The 19,544-nt window shown below is 39.2% G+C and overlaps 3 protein-coding genes across 11 annotated transcripts in view; 1 reads left to right on the plus strand and 2 right to left on the minus strand.

Moving 5' to 3' along the window:
* epsilonCOP (coatomer subunit epsilon) overlaps positions 1-12,456 on the plus strand; it is a 41,910-nt gene extending 29,454 nt beyond the window's left edge. Inside the window, exon 7 of the mRNA XM_086983978.1 lies at positions 12,148-12,456. The gene's annotated coding sequence lies outside the window, so the exon portion shown is untranslated. The remainder of the gene's footprint in view (positions 1-12,147) is intronic.
* LOC111247903 (uncharacterized) lies at positions 769-3,209 on the minus strand. The gene is made up of 2 exons (XM_022799437.2): positions 2,325-3,209; positions 769-1,425 (listed from the first exon to the last, which is right to left on the minus strand). The coding sequence occupies exons 1-2, from the start codon at positions 2,406-2,408 to the stop codon at positions 1,171-1,173; spliced, it is 339 nt and encodes a 112-aa protein (XP_022655172.1). The 5' UTR covers positions 2,409-3,209; the 3' UTR covers positions 769-1,170.
* LOC111247898 (uncharacterized) overlaps positions 5,867-19,544 on the minus strand; it is a 28,618-nt gene continuing 14,940 nt past the window's right edge. For 7 of the 9 annotated variants that reach the window (XM_086983965.1, XM_086983958.1, XM_086983961.1 and 4 more), the window contains 18 exons: positions 17,294-17,750; positions 16,706-16,790; positions 15,920-16,434; positions 15,475-15,651; positions 14,095-15,042; positions 13,449-13,631; positions 13,030-13,242; positions 12,535-12,653; positions 10,671-10,972; positions 10,146-10,316; positions 9,645-9,912; positions 9,287-9,356; positions 9,079-9,173; positions 8,530-8,592; positions 7,694-7,805; positions 7,179-7,255; positions 6,739-6,888; positions 5,867-6,480 (listed from right to left, as the gene is read on the minus strand). In XM_086983965.1, coding sequence (XP_086840091.1) covers positions 6,224-6,480; positions 6,739-6,888; positions 7,179-7,255; positions 7,694-7,805; positions 8,530-8,592; positions 9,079-9,173; positions 9,287-9,356; positions 9,645-9,912; positions 10,146-10,316; positions 10,671-10,972; positions 12,535-12,653; positions 13,030-13,242; positions 13,449-13,631; positions 14,095-15,042; positions 15,475-15,651; positions 15,920-16,434; positions 16,706-16,790; positions 17,294-17,750 — 4,262 coding nt within the window. In that variant the 3' untranslated portion in view covers positions 5,867-6,223. The remainder of the gene's footprint in view (positions 6,481-6,738; positions 6,889-7,178; positions 7,256-7,693; positions 7,806-8,529; positions 8,593-9,078; positions 9,174-9,286; positions 9,357-9,644; positions 9,913-10,145; positions 10,317-10,670; positions 10,973-12,534; positions 12,654-13,029; positions 13,243-13,448; positions 13,632-14,094; positions 15,043-15,474; positions 15,652-15,919; positions 16,435-16,705; positions 16,791-17,293; positions 17,751-19,544) is intronic. The other 2 variants (XM_086983966.1, XM_086983960.1) reach the window with 1 other exon arrangement.

The following is a 19,544-nucleotide window of genomic DNA, read 5'->3' on the forward strand; positions in this document are numbered from 1 at the left end:
TTATTTTTCCTAGGCGTGTCTTCCGGGCGCGCCTAGAACACGTCTTCGAAGCATAAGCTTTAAGTGACTGCCAGAGCGTACGCTAAAAACTATCGAACACAGAGAATAGACATTTCTTTTATGCCCGATCAATCTACGATTTGAAAGTGTAATGACCATTGCTTATGATGTTTTGTAGCGTATTATGTTGGAGCGACTTATCAATTGCTTTTTAAGAGTCACGTGTTCGTTTCACCTTGATTCTCATTAGAACTAAGCGAATTAAGGTATCTTCTATTAATTTCAAGTTCCAGTTTGCAGTTATTCGACGTGAAACAATAGCCTAAACCCAAGATAGAATAATAATAATAACCCAATAGAAGTGCGCAATTTAAAAGTCCCATCTCTTAATAACAAATTAACGTTAAGTTGGTAGCAGACAAGATTTTAATAGCAAGTTTAAGTTGGGATCACTAGTTCGTCTGTGCATTTAAATAGACCTAAAGGCAGGGCATAAACCAATAGGCGCACGTCAATGCTTTTTGAATATGTAGTTGTTCTTTTGGCGTAGCTGCTCTCTACCTACTTACAGATCCGCCTCGATGAAATCCAAGGGCCAGTTCTAACATTTAACAAGTTACTGGCAGTATGAAACCAGTCGTCTTTGTAGTGCTTCAAGACGCTTTGTTGATCATCATTTTACAACTTACAGAAATATACAGGATTTATATTCCAATTTCAAACCGACGAATCTATAACTAGCAATTCTAATAGAACAAGCTGGTTAAGGAAGCTTAAAAAATTTGTTTATTGACGTAGCGACTCTCTGCAGCAGTTCCAGTTAGACGTTCAGATTGTTTGTATTTGTAAATTTTTCTGTTCGTATATTTTTTGTTGTAATTCGTTTGTACATTATTTTTTGCGTGTAATGTTTTTTTTTTTTTTGTAAATACGTGTTAAAGGCATCGTAACGATTTTATCCGACCGTGTTTTGCTTGCCAGGGATGGTTCGTACGAAGCTATCGAGGCAGTTCATAGTACATAAGAATAAGATTGGTCCTTATCGATGCACACAGTCAAATCAACAGTTTCATGCAGGACACGACATACTTTTCAATATGGTCGACCAGAAAATGCTCCTGCTATTGCTCAATCTATTTATTTAGCGTATGAGGATGTGACATATATTTATCACCACGTTTTTCTAACTGGTGGCGGCACGTCAAGTCCATTGGGAAGGTTTGGTGAAGGCCCGACGACCAGGAAGCTTTCTGTGGAGAGACGCCGTTGAACCCGGAGCTTTTCGCCTCCTGGAGGTACTAAGACGATTACAACACGTCGGGAGTCACTTTGTCGTTGGTCGCTCGCAAAGTACCGCGACTGTACTGATATTATCTTAGATAGATGAACCATCTGCAACACTTGATGATCTTCCGGAGCCAATCTCTGCGAAGTTCAATAGGCAGTAGTCATAAATGTACGAATGCACAAAAAGGTCTTTTTTTTTTTGGCCATAAATGATCTTCCACCAATCGTCCGACCAAGGCACTTTTGCAAGACAGGCCACAACCAACTTTCTAGAAAGGCTCGCTTGAATATTGGATGAGGTAGGTTTTTTTCTAGACGACCGTGATTTAACCTAATGTTGAATCAGTTGCATGCTTGTATCTGTCACATGATGCACATGATGATGATGATGCAAAAACATATATTACGGATTACTTACGTTTACCAAAAAATATAATAAACGATGATTTCGAAAAGCGTGCATTTATGCACCCCAAGTGTAATTACGTTAGAATTGTTGAAAGTGCTGATGGATCACCAATGTGGATTTTCGTTTACGTAAACATTTGCGTATCTCGCATTAGACATGTGGCGAGCAAGTACAAGCTTGACACAGGCGCTTAGATATAGACCGGTTATAATTGTACAGTAAAATCAAAGAAGATACGAATTTATTAAAAGAAAAAATAGGAAATAGGTATCTCATAGCAAAAAAACTAGAGTGCAGAACATAAGTTGTTTTTTTGTCGTTTTACTTGCAAAGAATTTTGCATAATAAAGCTGATATTCTCCGCGAAACATTGTTAACTTTTTCAATATAAGAATATCAATAAACATAAAATATAAATATTTTAAAAATATGGAACATCCAAGTTTTTGTGACAAGCTTCGACGAATTTTACAGCAAAAAAATACAATAAAAGAAAACGTTTTTCTTAAATCATTCTTAAGAGTTTCTATTATTCATATTAAGTTTTCACGGATCCTTCGATCGATAGAAACTGCAATTTTTTGGATCTGTATGGTAAATATCCAGGTTTATTACGAAACTCACTCACTTGCGCAAAAAGAACCGACACATCTACCAATTGGAGTAACAGCACGTTAACCATCAGCCATATAATTTGAAAGAGGTAGCACATCTTGTACTTTGCGCGTATTTTGTGTGTATTTTTGCACGTATTGCTCCACTGATCAACCAACCCGGGGTTTGCGATACCGTTAAGCTTTTGTTTGTCAAAGCTACCACTAGTAATAATGGTAACCAGTAGTAGTAATGGATAGGCAAGGACCAAGAAGGTTGTTGCACAAGAGAAGGAAGAAGACAGAAAGACCCCTTGCCATATATATATATATATATTGTTGACAAGGTGATATATATCGTGCAGTAGTCAGCGTTACATGGGGGTTCTTTGTGAGCAATGAAGAGTGCAGACAAAGACAACAAAAATACAAAACGAATCAAAAAGCGAAGACAAACGCGATTTGATTTTGTGTGACGCTGGTACTGATGGGGCAGGCCTTGACTCGATTGTTGCACATTGGCACTTTTTCGGCGTAGTAAGTCATTGTGAATTAGCTGGCACCCTAGTGAAATAATTGTCCTATGGCAAGATATAGTAATACGTCACAGCAACTGGACGCGTTCGCGAAGCAGTCTTGAACGTGTTTAACGTCCGGTATTTAAGTCGTCTACGTCCAAATACAAAGCTAAACCTTTACGACCTGCGTTCAACAGGTATCCACTACTCTACCATAGGGATATGCAGAACAGTCCAGTCTAACCCTGGTCATACAGGTGATTTTGATGCAGTAAACGATGCATGCCAATGCGTAGAACAACCTGGAAACTATGCACACATTTTTGCATTGTGTAGTATGATTGAGTCTACCGTAACTGACCTTCAATTTGTTGTCTGAGACTCGAAATGGTCCTATCAAGCCTAACCACTGTGGCGATGGAAATCATGTTATTTAAGGCCCAACCGATTTACCGTTCTATTGAATAAATTCTGGCTGACACAAAACCACGATAGAATTTTACAACGAATATATGATTTATCACCTTCTTATCACTAGTTTCACGCAATTGTTACGATTTTACAAACAAAAAAATAGAGAGGGCAAACGCGTGTATTTACGTTGTTTGTTCGCTTGATATATTCTGTGCTAACGCTTCGATTACGTAATTGCGGTAGTTATGATTTGTCCTTCTTGGGAACTAATTGGCGTCGAAGAGATACGTATGAATACGCGTGCTGTCGATCAAGTTTGTTGATTATCTTGTAAATACAGAAAAAAAAAACAAATTGGGATGCGAACGTACTCTACTCAAAAAATGAAGTAATGTTAGCTACAAACCAAGGGCCTGCCATGTGCCTTCTATCTGCTTTTCATTCGGGGCCATTCAGTTAATAAGAGATGTATTTAATACAAGTGACTATCACATACGGGTAGCCAATCAGTCCATGGTATATAACATACTTTCTTTTTTGTGGAAAAAAATGTGTATTTTTATTCAAAAAAAAATGTAATTAAGTTTGTAAAACTAAACGAACGTTACATATGATGTATTAGAACACCGTAACTGTTGCAGTAACAAGGTCTTGCTTACTGCGGGGAGCACCTTTATGTCAAGAAGTCTCTGTTCTTTCTCTGAAATTTTGGCAATCAATTTTAGGAGATCCTGCTGGGATTGACTCGATTGGTGAAGTGTTCTGTGAACAGGAACTTTATTTGTATCGTATAAATGCTGGTACCTATTAATGGATCCATCACTCAGTGGAATTAGCTAGCCATAATAGATGGAGTTGTTACAATGCGTTTGTTGTAGCAGACGGATATAACCAGAGAAACGTAACAAGATCAGCGTCTGACGAGAATGACCCATCAGAAACAATCAAATGAAAGGTTACATGTAAAGGGGTGCTCAGCAATGTGAGCTGAAACATTTTTGTTCGATTCGTTGGAACACAGGTAAGGGGTCGTAATGCGTACACCTGTCTACAACACATACGTTCTAGAGTAACTAGAATTGTATTGGCATTCATTAGTGCTGGGTGAATCAGCTAGGTGTACTAATATACGACGAATGTTCGGGACAGATCGACGCTGATTTTGCCTCAGGGGTTATTGGTTAGCTCTCTCCAGCGAAAATTCAAAGCAAACACATCATGGCAAACATATGTTTGTTTTAAAAGTCATTGCCTTATGCTTTATCAATCACCGACGAGACTAAAAGCCTCTATGGTTGTTCAGAATTGATCGTTAGTGTCGTTGACAGCGTCTGTGGTCTCCAAGAGTTCGACAAATATTTTTATGAGGCAAAACGAAAGATTCATAACGGGAAAATTGTTTTTAATAAGTATATACGACCCCAATTGGGTCAATCAAATAAGGCTTAACGTTTAGTCCTTGCAGGTCTTCGCAACCAAAGGTCTTTTAGACCTTTGTGTTCTAGAATTTTTCGTCTATCAGCCAGTGTAATGTATCATTTGCCACGCGCATCTACTTAATAATTGTGCGCGATGCGTAATTTTCATAGTAGGCAAAAATTGCCAAATAATTGTTAACCATCATCCCGTTTAAGTCAGACAGCGCCCATAACACGAAGGAAACTTTAGGTAAGTTTAGATTTAGAGGGCAAAAGTGTCAATATCAGCAGTGAGTGTTGGTAAATATAATGCGTTCACTTATCAGAGCTTTTTTTCCAAATACGTAATAAAGCAAACATGGCGCATAACTGTTATAGCTTGCTATGATCTAACTGGTTACACGTCTTAACGTTGCGCTGGATGAAATTTAACTTGATATCCATAGATTCTTAAAACTTAGGTTAAGCTCTTTCACAGATCTTTTCAGAAGATTTCACAGTAACAACAGTAACAAAGGTTATTTAGAAATTATGCAGCTTATTCACTATGTAACTACTTTTGACAATCCAAGTTGAAAAATTTCATGAAAGTTACAGTTACTATGCATTATGAAAATAATTTTATTAAGAGAAAATGCTAAATACAGGATCGCATTAGTTCTAAAGTGGGGATCGTCATCGCTAAGTTTTCCTTAGCGATGTAGATTTCAATCCAGGTTTTGATTTTCGAGTCGCCACCGCCCCGATAGACATACCCCCCGACATTACCCACAACAAGTAATAAGGCAAATCACATCCTTTGTTTCAGCTCCGAACTGATTCAGTTTACAATACATTTACCGAAAATACATATTCCTTGAATACATACACATGAAATTTTACGTATATCGCGTTTTTGAATCTGGGAACCCGTGCAGAATATTCTTCTTCGAAGGATACCTTTCCATGTTACGGAAAAACGCTATGGAGAGAATGAGATGGAGCCAAACCAGACGATCCCCCCGTATATGGTAACTACGTGTTTACGAAGCCGAACGTACATCTCCCTAATAGGAAAGTCAGGGCTGGAAGACGAAGTACTTCAGACATTCAGAAATCGGCCAAAAATAACCTTGAGTGTTAGCATGAATGGTTGATTAATTCGTAGTAACGAACAGTACCTAAAACAGATTAGTAACACGTAAGATCATTGTCGTGGGGCTACTTCGATAAATATGACTCCCATAATTAAAAAATATATATTACTTTATTATAAATGTATACATGTATGTACCTATATAATTGTATTAATTCATTCGTTTTCTTTATTCCGTGTTACAATTAATAGGCAGCATAGAAAATGTACGCGTCGTGTAGTAACTTCATATTCAGCATAGGTAACAATTACACACTGCTGAATACTTTCGCGATTATATCTTCTAACATACGTCGGCTAAAACAACTGACAATAGTTTATGGAGAAATTATCGTTTATTATAATAGGTAATTTATCATTATTAAGTATACTCATTATTATATAAGTATAATCATTGTTACGTAACCTATAGAAACTTGCGCTCCGACACGTGCGGTAACTGGCATTTCCTATTCGGTGCATGAATCAGAGGCTTCCCCCTCGGTCTGTTGGGTAGTCAAATCAATGCGATCCCAACTGTTACCGGAATGGGCAAAGCCCGTCCTCTTGATTAAACTGCTGTACTGTTTTTTCAAGAAGTGCTTCACTCCGTGGCGCTTCTTCCGTATCTTGCCTTTGCCGTGGTTTGTTCTGTCGGGCGAGCCCGAGGATTTCGAGCTTTTCATCGGTAATAAGCCGAACGAGTCGGAACCAAGATCGCTGAGACCTTTAATAGAAATTAGAAAAAAATTGTATTGCCACTAGCACTATTATCAACCAGCATTGAACCGGACCGATTTGAATCGGTATTTGTCTGTGAATTCCTATGTTTGGAGTTTTACGTCCGGCGTCGCCGTTGGACATTCCGTCAGCACGGAACGAAGCTTACTTTCTAAAGTTAGCATGCGAACTTTTGGCAGAAACTGTTGAGAGGAATAAAAACATTTAGCTTTTTTTTTTAGGTAAGGTTTAGGTAAGATCTCACTTTGCGACGTGTGCGCTAGAGCTTTTTTCCGCTTGTTTTGCTCGTCCATCATCTCTACCAAACGATCTCGCTGAGTGACCACTTCCACTAGGCGATTCACAAGTGCGCGCTCATAGTTGTAATCCTCAAATGATAAAGTTGCAGTCCTTCCTGTATCGCATAACCAAGCAAAGCCATCATGTAAAAAAACACTCATTCAACGAAACGATAACTGCGTCTAGATAATAGTGTCGCTCATTAAAAACGTGTTCGCAAGACTGCAAGTATATCGTCTCCACACTCCTGAACGCAACACGATCTCGATCAACGTGTGTTATGTAATATACCTACTTAAGACAAACCTCCTTTTACTAAACTTTCAAGTTTTTGTAATTAAAGAATACCAGACTCAATGCGATATCTGAAATCAATTAAACTGATCCCATGTGACCATACGTTACCATTGGGAGTACACGCGAGTTTTCGTAGTCGTACTTCGATGTCCGTCTGATTACGTTGAAGTTCGTTGTAACATTGACTGAAACATAATAGATCGAATTATCGGGGACGCAGGACGGCGTCTAAATTATATTTGTGAGCGTAGCTATAAACGAGTAAATTTTACTTTGTTTGCAATGATTTTCTCACCTCACACTGGACTAGTACCGTCCTGTTGTCCTGCTCCAGAGCCTTGCGCTTCATTTAAGCTGTACTTATGTACCGTTTAATAATAGCGAGGACAATAAGCATTACTGTTGTGAAAATACTCTTTTGTACTATATGGACTCTTCAGGTTCAAAAAGCAACGCAACTGTATATGAACACCTTGACCGTATTTTAAAGCATTATAAATGCTCTAAAATATGGTCCACCATCGTGCGATAGGCATTATTACCTATGACAAGCACATCAATGTTAATAGGTTTTAGCAATTAGTGGAAACAAATATTGATTACTCCAACTTGTAAGAACTTACAGAAACTTTAGCTGGCTGTACTTGTCACGGAGTTGATTCTTGACATTCAGGATTCGGTAGAGATCAGCAATAAGGTCTCCTCGGAACATTTTCGCATTTGCTTCATTGGCCACTGGTAGGTTATATGGAAACAACGTTTCGTAAGTGCGTAAGTTTACGGTAATGTAAATACAAATAAATAGTTTTGCTGGTAGCGAAAAGAAACACTATATGAATTTGTATTATGTTAGAATAGCGCAGTGCAACCGGGTGCGTTAGATCTTAATTTGTCAAAAAAAGAAAAGTAGGACATCAAAGCGTATGGCCACTACGTATTCTGCTATTACAGAATTCAGAATCACTCTTGACCTGTCTATCGCCCATCTATGCTGTATCATTTTTTTCGAAATTCACGAAAAAAAAACTACGTATAGAGGAAGCTAGACTTCTGTTTCATTTAAAGGATCTGCTCGTCAAAATAGTTTCGTGGATTTCAAGATGATTTGCAAACATCTTGAGATATACTGTGTTCGAAGATCTATCCTAAAGCTGTTATCTGCAGCGGCACAGTTACGAGTCGCCCTGCGAATTCTCGTCGAACCGCTAAGTCTTCATCTTTTTACGTCCCAGAGATTTTTATGGCGGTTCTAGATTAGAGATATATGTCTTTCTTTGCTTACATTATTCAAATGTTCAAAAAATTAACGATTTTTATCTTAGCCTAACAACGTAGGGCTATGTTGGGACCGACCGCTGCGCGCGGGTCTTTTTGCTTCAGTGAACGATGTGGTGCATTATTCGGAAAGCGCTCAAACGGTACGACGAGCAGTCAAGACATAACAAGTGAAAATACTTACTATAATATTTTCCTACGGACGGATCTAAAACAACCCGAGGGTAATCGCCATTGATCGGAGAATCTGGAATGTCATTTGAAAACAGTCCGATTACCAATTTACGGGTGCATTTTATAAGTAGCTTTTTGTTTTGCTCACTAGTTACCTGTTCGAACTTAAAAATTACAAGCTCATATATATAGATTATTATATAAAGTTACCATCTTGAGAAAAATGTCAGTTCTTGTAAGAGTTGAGCAAGAGTAAGAGCACGTTCAGCGGGTAAGAACCTATGAACATACTGTCGCTGAAACAAACTACAACAATTCAGGAGAGCCGATTATGTCGTATAACATAAACATCTCTTGACCGTATATAGAAAAACCTAATCCTGTTCTCATTAAAGGGAGCTAAACTGGTTTTGCGAATGTACGAAGATGTTTAATCTATTCGTTTAGGATCTCAGTTGAACTGCCATTAAGTTTAGCAAGACCCATACCTGGGTAGTACGCATTACCTGCCCACTGTGTAGCCATTACTTTTTCATAACCATTGTTTACATCTACTAACCTTTAGTCGACTCCCATATCTGGCGTTCTACGATGCGTGCCTCGGCTGAAAGGCAAGCCTGCCTCTCCTCGATGTTACGTGTTTGATGACTCAACCTAGAAGTAGACGCGGACAGCTCTAGCTAGTTAATGCTAGTCTGTAGCTAGTCAATCAAGCACGATTGTATGCATGTAAGGCTCCAGCTATAAACTACACAACGCTCACTCACCGGTCTTCTCCAACCCCGAAGTCGAGGGTGCGTCGAAGGATGCATTCCATTTCGTCTTCAGAAACGGTTTCTTTAAGAATTCAATAATGGATTATATTACCACCCTATATTTTTAATGGAAGTTTTATAACGATCTAGGAATTTAACGACCACGTAAATGGCTGTCTGACACTAGACGAGCATGCCCGAAGAGCGAAGGCTCAAAGAAAAAATCATGTTTCTTGGGTCAAAGACCAATTTCTGAATATAATTTAATAGAAAAAAGCATTATAAGAAGAATAATTTTATATGAACTTTCCAGTTTCGTTCATATAAACGTGTAGGTCGTGTAGTTCTAACTGTAATCCCTCTAACGCACTTCGACGTCTGCGCATATCCTCTTCGTATGAAGGCTCGTTTTCAGGTCTTCCTTGCTGGTATGTAAGACCTTCCCCGGCGTTTTGGCTGCCATCCACGACTTGTCTTTCCAAACTTTGTCCTGAAGCCCCCTCAGCCGACGGCGAACTTACGCGAACCGATTGTTCCGCTAATGGGCATAGTGTCAATGTAACGCCAGCAGTAGTTTCTTTCACTTGCGCCGACTGGTGCAAGCTAAACACGGGTGAATCACTACGTGTCGAAGTATTCTAAGGGGCAGAGAAACATGAAATATATTTCTAATAAATGCTGATGTATGATTGCACACGGCGTCGTGTCAGTGGGTGAGAAATTTCCATTTTGGCATATAGTGACCTTAAAAAATTGGTCAAATATTTACGACCAAACCTTGCTGTGTATTTATTGTTGTACAAAGCAATCAAACGACTTTGTATTAATAGAGAGTGTTGAGGCGGCGGATTCATGTGCATGGAATGCTTACTGAGGCTGGAGAAGAGTTTGGAGCTCGACTACCATCTTTAGATCGTACTTCTACAATCGGAGACGGCGACTTCACACAAGAAGATCGCCTGCGTTCAGAATTCATATTTGACAGTGGTGGAAGAATCGATGGAAATACGAATTTATTAAACCGTTGAGCGATTTGGTCATCCTGTCGAAAGATAAAGTAATCCACCGCTTAAGTTTCGCACTATACGAAAAAAATATGAATTTGGTAACTAAGTGACAAGTGAAGAAAGTAAAAGATACGTTTTTACACCACACAGATTCTTAATTCCGACGAAAGGGCCTCATGAACAAAGGATTAGCTAATTTCAAATAATTACTTTTACTGTAAGATATTTTAAATACCAAATTATTGAAGCTTTAATATGGACCTGTGGGATTTGAGAATAAAAGGGGGATATTTTTAATTTTATCGATGACTGTTTGTTTGTTTGCAATGGGGTTCGCTCTACTTTTGTCACTGGAAGTTCCAATCGCTATCGATATCCGAGAACTCTACCTTGAACGATTCAGTGTGATCCCCTTGTTTAATACTGGCCTCTGATGGAATTGTACTTGATGCTAAAATCCGGTTCAATTCAGGCGCAAGGGGTGGACTTGGTGCTGGTCTGATTGGACTAAATCTCTTTAAAGGCTCCCTCGGTGCTATTTCTGTTGAGGCATCCGCAATTTCGGCAGAACCCGCTGTTGTTTGCTGATTGATCACCGTTTTCAGAGATGTCGGAGGTATTGGCGTCGGAGGTACTGGCCTAAGCGGTGCGGGCCTAGAAGGCGTTAGCCTTGTTGCCAGCTGAGGCGGCCCTACGGGATTGTGAATTGCAAGCCAACGTTATGCATAGCAATATTGGTAAGCATGGCGTGTCACAACGAGAATATGCTGTATGGTCAATTTTTGGATTCTTGAGTTTTTGGTTGGTAAAGCATTTAAGAGATTCCCATTATGTTGTTCGCGTAATACTCCAAAGTTAGTATCAGACTATGTAGATATGGGGATTAATTGTAATAGAAATCTGTGCTCTTTTACTTGTCACTATTGAGGGCAGCACCTGATTATTTATATGGTCAGTGGCTTGTGCCCCTGTCAAGGGTTCAGCGAGACTTCCTTTTCACCGGTATAGATGAAGTTTTGACTGAACTAGAAATAGCAGCGTCCGATGAAACTGAACAAAGGGCAGCTGAACAGAGCTGGATTAATTTGATCGATATCTGAACGGGGCACAGGTTTTAGCGGAAGTAAAGACGGGGCCGCAGATGGGGTGACCCTTTAGGGAACATGTAGACCGAAAAGGAAGCTCATATCCAATGACTTGTCGATCCTAGTATGACACGTACATTACGCAGTTGAGCTGTATTTAGAAAAAGGTGTCCGGGATTCTCTTTTGAGGCACACTGTAGTTACTCGACGCAAAAAGTTCTACATTTCCTTAGAGATGCGATGTAGTGCAACATATTAAGTTGCATACAGGATTCAAGGCTAATACTCAAAGGGCAAATTTAGACTGTTCGGAAAATGAGATAACTTCTAAAAAAGAACTTCTTGGATAACAAACCGACAGTTAGTGTCAGTTATTATTACTGCCTTTCACTATATATATATATATATATATATATATATGTATATATATATATATACATATATATAATAGTTCATTACAGTTCAAATGAAAATTCACTATGAACCAAATCGGGTTCACTATGGCTGAAAAAAATTGTCACGGGCCAGGTTGGCGTTAAACAAATAATTTTTTCTAATTAGAAGCCCACTAATTTTTTTGTCACCAATAGAGATAAATAGTAGTCACGGAGAGCATTTATAGCTTAGAATTCTGTAGAACGTTCAGACAAACTTCTCGGTTAGCTTTCAGTATTGACGGCTGTAAGCAGAGTGTAGTGTTTAAAACTGACGATTAATACAGAGCGTTAATAGAACCTTAATTATGAAGGACCACAATTTACGCTGATTTGTTTCGTTATAGGCAAAGCGACTAATTACGGCGGAAGAAATGGATGTCGCTGAGCTCCGAAGGATCTACTAAACGACTCTACTACGAGTTTCAGACCTCAATGAAGATCAAGAAAGAGCCTCATGAACCTTATATACAAAAGTTTCTTTTTTTTTCAGGGCTTTTACCTCTTACGGTACGCTTATTTCATGTTTGAGTGTGCACAACTAGTTAAGTATGTGACTTTCAAGTACAGAAGAAGAGCAAATAAAAGCTACCTTCTGTAAACGATTGTGCTCTATTTAAGGGTTATTTTACGTTAATAAAAATGGTTAAGAATTCCATTCGGCTTTTCACTTACATTGAATGTATAAACATTTGGTGGTGATAATCAGTCTGTATATTAGTTTGCTACATTACCTTCAGCGGCAGGTCGTTGGAGAGCCACTCGTACAATTCCTACGGGCTGTTGCGTAGGTCCTTTAATCGACCCGGTACAGGGCGGGGTCGAAGAAGGTGGCGTTATCAAATCAGTTGGCCTATTTTATAATTTTTAAATCAAGTTAGAAGTTGACCTTTTGCGTTTGCTTCCGTTCTCAAATTCACCGGTACTGCATCGAGCAGAACTCGCTATCGAATACCGCTATCCTAACACTTTAGCACGAAAATTAGCTGTGATTCGACCGAAACCGAATTTTTAGGGCGGATTTCATCTCGTTTACATATATATATACGGTTTGGTTTTTGTATTATTTTTGCAAAGTTATAGAGTCTGTTAAGCACGAAGAAACTAGATTGCTTGAAGGGTCGCAATGACAAGAGAGCAAAGCCCAGCAATTCGAGCCCTTAGCTTTTACAGAACCCAACATATACGTGTGTTTATATCTGCAGCAAATATTGTTAACGTCAGCTAACCAGACCCGCCACTTATCCGCGCTCTGCTGAGTAGTATCTTGTGGTGTTTTGACGGCATTTTTTCCTGGTGCCTGCTTTTCTGCAGCGGCTACTGTTTTGTTGGTCACGATTTCGGATTGTAAGACGCTAGTTGAGTTGATACGCGATTGGACGGTTGCGCTATCCCTTGACGACGCCATGTTACGATAGGCCATTTCATCACCGGCAGAATATCTGACAAAGCATACAACAAAAAACAAATGATTTAAGATCATTTTAAAAAAAAACAGTTATACTATGCTTTGCCTTGCTAATGTCATTGCGAAAACTTCCTCGACTTCAAAAGGATTAAGCTAAAACCTTTTTTATCTTCGAAAGATGCTTTTGTAAGCATATTGCAGTAGGTGTGTGTGATGCACAGTATCACAGCAAATATAAACCTTCGTGAAATGAGATTAACGGGTGGCAGGGGCAGTGCTTTCGCTTTGGGTTTAGAGTCTACTTCAGGGTCGCTAGTCCTGAAGTCGAGGTCCCTTAACGAGCCCGTTCCAGAGGGAAAAAAGGAATCAGTATCGAGATCGCATGTTCCTGATGTTTCTGGAATACCTGGCTTTTCGTTTTGCCTGAAACGTCCAAATCGAGAGTACAAATAAAGGCACAAGGACAAAGTCGAAGAACATTTAGATTGAAGCTTCGTTTGCTAAAACAGGATATCTAAGGCTCATTATTCACTATCGGTTTAGAAATGTACTAAGGTTTGAAATCATCATAATACTTTTTCGTTGCTCATATTAGTTATACCAAATGCATGTCAAATCCTTGCATTGCTACTGTCGCAAAGCAATCACATGTGTACATTACTTGAATAAACGTCTCATTCTTGAGAAGGCCATTTCGATTGGTAAACTATATTGAAGTACGAGAATTGTATCTTATTCAACGATATAAATAATAACATTTCATTGCTTTACTTAAGAATCGCCTTAGACGGCTGACTCTCAGCACGACACAGGTCGTCCCTGCACTCGTTGCAAACCTAGATCGCCACGTGTTTCTAAATCTAGTAGAAATATATACACCATTTACCTTCTTCGTGCAAATTCTTGAAGTAATAATTTATTGAGTTTTCCGGTGATATCATCCCCTTGATCGTCGTCCTCGAAGGAGTTGTCCAAAATTTCGATTTTGTTCTCCTGTGCCGGCCAGGTTGGCGTGATATGCGGTGGAGAGTCTGCCCGCAAGAATGGTTTAGTATCCATATCATTACTAGGCGTTTCGCGAGCAGCTGCGGCTGTTGGTGAAGCCCTTCCGCTCGATGTTTCGGTACTAATCGCCGGTTCTTTGTCTGTTGTGTCCTCTGCTTTCACAGCAGGAATCTCAATATCAACCTTTTCAGGACCGGCTTGCCCTATACAGCCTTCAGATTCATCGTGAGGAGGCTCGTTATCCTTCGTTTGAGCTTTGTCTTCAAGTTCATTGTTTTTTTTTTTAAGTGTGTTCGTGGCTGGATTTAACATTGGGCTACCTTCATAATTTTCGTTTGTGGTGATCTGTTCAACTACGGAGCTGCTTCTGTTGTCAGCTCTATCTTCTATGAAGACATCTGTTCGTGTAGAACAAAGTTCTTTGAAAAAGCAGTTTTCGTTTAGCTTCACTCTAGATGGGGGATTCTTTGTAGCAGAGTTGGCTAAAACGGTAAATGGCTGTGATTCTGCTGTGTCCGTAGTCTGCAATGATTCATCTTTAACATCAGTAATATTTTTGTTACTCTTAGAAGATATACCAGAGCTCAATTGCTCCTTTTTTCCGTAAAAGCAACCTTCATCGATGGTATCGAAACTTTCATCTGCATCAGTGGGGTAGACTACATGATGCACTTGGAAGTGCTCACTTTCCTCAGAGATGTCCTGCAAATGGAATACGGTTCCATTGAAAGACACTACGTCCTGTCTTTCCGTGTTTTGCTGGCCTTGTAGCGGAAACGTAGTGATTGATAATTCACAATCCTTGTCCGAATCGTATTTCGGTGGTAACCTGATTTTATAATTATAACAACATTAGAATACATGGTTTTAGAATAAATTACAACAATAACATCATTAAACTCGCTAACAGAAAAGTCAATCGATGCGAACGACCGTAACAAATAAGAAATATTTCATAGTCAGCTTAAATGAATCCCCCCGGTAATTGAAAATTTATTATAGTAATTTTTTTCCACCGCATTATTTATCCGATGTAGCATTTTACACAAAATAAACAATGTTTTCTCCGTATAAGAGCCAGCTGTTAATGATATCCAAAGTTATACATGACGCAGCTGCTGTTACCGATGGTGTGTCAGTTTTTTTTTTCAAAAAATGCCCGGAAATAAAATCGTTGATCATGAGCTATAAGGCTACGCGCAATGCACGCCGATCACTTGTACAATAAGAGAAGTGTTCGCTTTTTGTCTTCCTAACATACTCGTCGTCGAGGTTTGTAGTTAGGACGATTTTGTGACCCTTCTCCTCCTCGGACTCATCTTCAGGATACTCAGGGATAATGCTGAGAGCCCTTTGCTTTCTCCGCATGTCCATTTGAGCATCTTCAATCTTTTCTAGGATGTCCTTTTCTGACATGAAGGGAGAGGAACCCGAAGTACTGTAAATATGAGTTCACATAAGTGTTAAGCTGATCGTTGGAAGAATCAAGCTTAAATAATACAAAAAGTTATATAAACTGATCGTAGTTTGCGGCCTTACACTTAATACATTAGACATTGACCGGACATGTGTTAAGTCTAGATGTTTTCAACTTCTAGACAACCGTTTTACGACATTTGGCTGAGCACAAATTCTGCATGGCCTTAGGTTGAATATGTATCTGCTACAAAGATAGATCAGCTCCGTCCGTTCTAATTCATGCCTACCTTGCATATTCATCCCAATTAATGTCGATATGGGGCAGGTCGTTCCATTGATTTTGAAACTGTTCGATTGGCTCTACTGTTTCCATGGTCGAATCCATTGCAAGGTCAACTTGGAAATCAAAGTTCGGAGTCGGAACGACTGATGGCACAATGACAAACGGTGAGTTGAAGCTTACTTCATCGTTTACGGCTTTGTGCTTGGTAACGTCGTCATAGTGCTTTGGATTAACTTTATTTAATGCTTCAGTGTCAACGTCACGCAACGTCGATTCAGCCTGAGCCTTTTGGGTTAAGTTGACGTATTCGGTATCATGATGATCAGCTGTGATGGCCTTCCAAAAATCGTTTATTCCAGCTAGTTGTCCCTCTGTGCTTAACGCGTCCTTTCGCTGACTAATCTTTACAATACATTCTCTTTTGGTCACCAGCACGCCATTAGTGACGTTATTGACTTCAGACAAATCAGGGCCAGAAAATTCTGTTTTCGACAGTGTGCTGCCTTCCGAAGCATTTGGCTGAAAGTAGTAGAAGGATAATTTTAACTTGTTTCATCATTTATAACCTATAGAGGTTCTAAAACAGTTGGCATTTTCAACTTACTGAACTTGAATTTGAAAGTACTCACAGTTGCTCACTAGGCAACATTATTATGGAATTAAAAAAAGAACGTGGCAGCGGCGTGCTCCCTCAGAGCCCAGTCGCGAGTCACGACAACCCTGGCTTGTTCGTGTGGCGTCGTCCGAAAAGATATAAGGATGCATCAAATCAAATATTTGGACTACTAACCTTATAGATGTATTGTGAGGTAGCTGTTTGGTATACGTATTTAATAATTACAGGCCGAGCTGCGCGTCGTTGTTGGGTGGGATACCTTCCAAAAAGCATGCATATATAACCCACCATTTAAAATCGTGTACCGTTAAATTATCTAATTCAGTTATCTGCTCGAATTTGTATCACAGTTTTATTTATCATGATCCGAGACTGCAATTATTTACGTTGCATTTACATATTAAGTTCTAAAAGCGCAGTACATCTTTACCTACAAAAAAAAAAGTTCTATCAGAAGCAAAATTAACGTCGAATATAAGGCCTTAAAAAAATGTGAAGAAACGCAGAATTTTTAAGCAGGTTACAGGACACGTATTGAGAACCGAATGATAGTTGTTTTGATTTAAAGTGGCGATACGGGGCCTTACAAATCTCCTGACGTAAGTTTATATTTCAGATTAACCCATAATATACTGCAACCCACAGCATTACAAGTTAATTATTTCTTTTGTTTGGATGAGTGTAATGCAGTAGGTTTTATATACACCTTTAAATCTGTCAGTTATACAATGGCCGTTAACCTGAATCAGTTTACTGGCTAACCTTTTTGGTTTACGTCGAACGAAGGTTTTCGCTGATTGCTTAGCTGGCGATGACCCCTTAGTTGTGCTAGGTGGCGCTGTTACTTCCCTCGTATTTACAGAGGGATAAAGACTGACATGGCGATCGCCAGTGGTGAAACTGATGGGATCTGGTAAAGCAGCATCGAGCTCGCTTGGGATGAAATCGATTTCGATTCGACTTCGGTGTTGCCCAGGCTGCTGGCTTGATTCTCTTTGAAGATTCGTTTGTTCACGAGACTTTTCGAGCTCGTCACAGTGGTCAAGATCGCTGCAAGATGTAGTCGATACATCTTCCCAAAGATCACAGTCGCTCTCGTTTTCTGTGTCGAGGACTTCAGAAGTACCAATGAGCAGGCTAGAAAAAGCTAGCGTCGGATGTTCAGCTGAAGGAAGCTTTGACTTGCAGGGTACGTACGTACTTTCTGGATCATGGTCTGCTTCATAAATAATGCGACGTTATTTTATTTCTGTTGCTCATGGAAGTATATACGATGTACGTCTTTTCTAACGAAGAGCATTAAACCCCTCAAATATTTTAAATACTGAAAGAGTCTTTTCCATAATTAAAAACCCAATTTATACCACAACTGTATAGGGGAGCGGATTGGACTGAACATTTTGGGCGTATAACTTGAGTGGAACTTTAATTGTGGTACTAGCAAAGTTTTATTTCACACACGTTTCAAATACGTAATATGTCGTATCTTTCCTATGCAGACTACCAGCAGATCCGATGCGTCACGCCCTAGTAGGCCTTTCCAGAAAGCTACACAGGGGTGGCTTAAGTCAGTTTACCTTCAAAATCAAGGTACTGTGACAAAGTCAACTTACACATTTATTTCAATTGTGAGCTTGGTAAAATAATAGAATATATAGGGGCATAACGTACTGACAATAAGCATTTTTCATAATTTGGAAGCAAAGTTTTGACATAAGCGACTGCATTGGACTCCAATAGTATTGGAGATGTTTTTGCAATTTATGCAATTAGTTTTTATAATCGGATTTATTAATTAGAGGAACCGGCTGTCATATACCATCAATGGCTAACTGTCGCTTGAGCAATTTGTTTTAATTTCGTTGATCCTGAAGTAGGTCGAAATAATCAAGACTTAATGGCCGGCAATTGACGCATCTCTTACTAGTATCCGAATCTGTATTAATTCTAAAACTGCTCCTATAAAAGCCGGCTCTTAATATGTACACGAGCAGGTAATCTGTTAGTTTTCTGGTTTAGATTTTACGGGACTGTGATCGCCGTACCAATTTCTTTCTGTAGTAATTGGTAGACCCATTAAGCGGAACCATTGAAAGCCACTCGTATTTTTATTGCAGGATTTACTACTATATGCCTCGATGGTTTCAGGCCATAGACGATAATGTTGTGATAACACCCGCCAAAAGAACGCAACATATTGGATAAGACGGTCGAGCAGTACGAAATTTCCAGTTGTTTATATGCGAAGAGTATAAAAAATTCTCGAGAATTCCCAACGGATCCCCAGAGTTTAGGGATAGAAGATTTTTTCTCTAGTGAATAATGCACTAGAATTATTGTGCTTATTAAGCAAACGGAATGGCTATATATATACATCTGATTTTTACTGAAACGTGAAGTATATTTCCGAGAGGACTGGCGTAGTTATTTTTATAAACTTGAAAATAGTTTTTTTCCTTAGTCAACGTGTATCAATTAAATATTAAAAAGGAAATTTACTAAGCAGTTGCCGCTAACTGACGCCAATAAACGATGCCGTTATTTTCGGTTCTAAAATTACTGCATCTACCGCTTCCTCTCTGAGCGAAATCACAGCCTTGTGGGGTTGTCCGTTCCATGCAATTACAAGATGTAGGCATGAGTAATAAAGATACGAAGAATATGACTGTCAAGATAATTAACGGAAATAAGGTAGATATTTAGTAAGCATTAATACAGCACTAAATATATACTCGTAACGCCAGCAAGCGACACAAGCATACACGGTCCGAATGTTGTACTACCGCTTTCAGCTTAAACGACTCAAACGATCAATTACCAAACCTACCTACCATCACCATTTGTATGATTTTCAAGTTGATGAAAGTGACTCGGTGAACGTTCACAGTACCGAAACAGCGCAACACTTTACGTTAACATACACGCACACGCAAACAAAAAAACTACGTCGAACAGGAGTTGGTTGTAATATTTATTTGTAACACATGTTTTAAGCTGAGAAACACAGACAAGC

The sequence above is a fragment of the Varroa destructor genome, unplaced genomic scaffold (genome assembly GCF_002443255.2).
Source record: "Varroa destructor unplaced genomic scaffold, Vdes_3.0 BEIS01000003.1, whole genome shotgun sequence".
Classification (NCBI taxonomy): domain Eukaryota; kingdom Metazoa; phylum Arthropoda; class Arachnida; order Mesostigmata; family Varroidae; genus Varroa; species Varroa destructor.

Bases quoted from the DNA above. Each gene is read 5' to 3' on its own strand.
- LOC111247903 (XM_022799437.2), bottom strand. From the start codon at position 2,408: ATGTGCTACCTCTTTCAAATTATATGGCTGATGGTTAACGTGCTGTTA. The intron at 1,426-2,324 runs GTGAGTGAGTTT...TGAACTTCGCAG, and splicing joins TGTCGGTTCTTTTTGCGCAA to AGATTGGCTCCGGAAGATCA.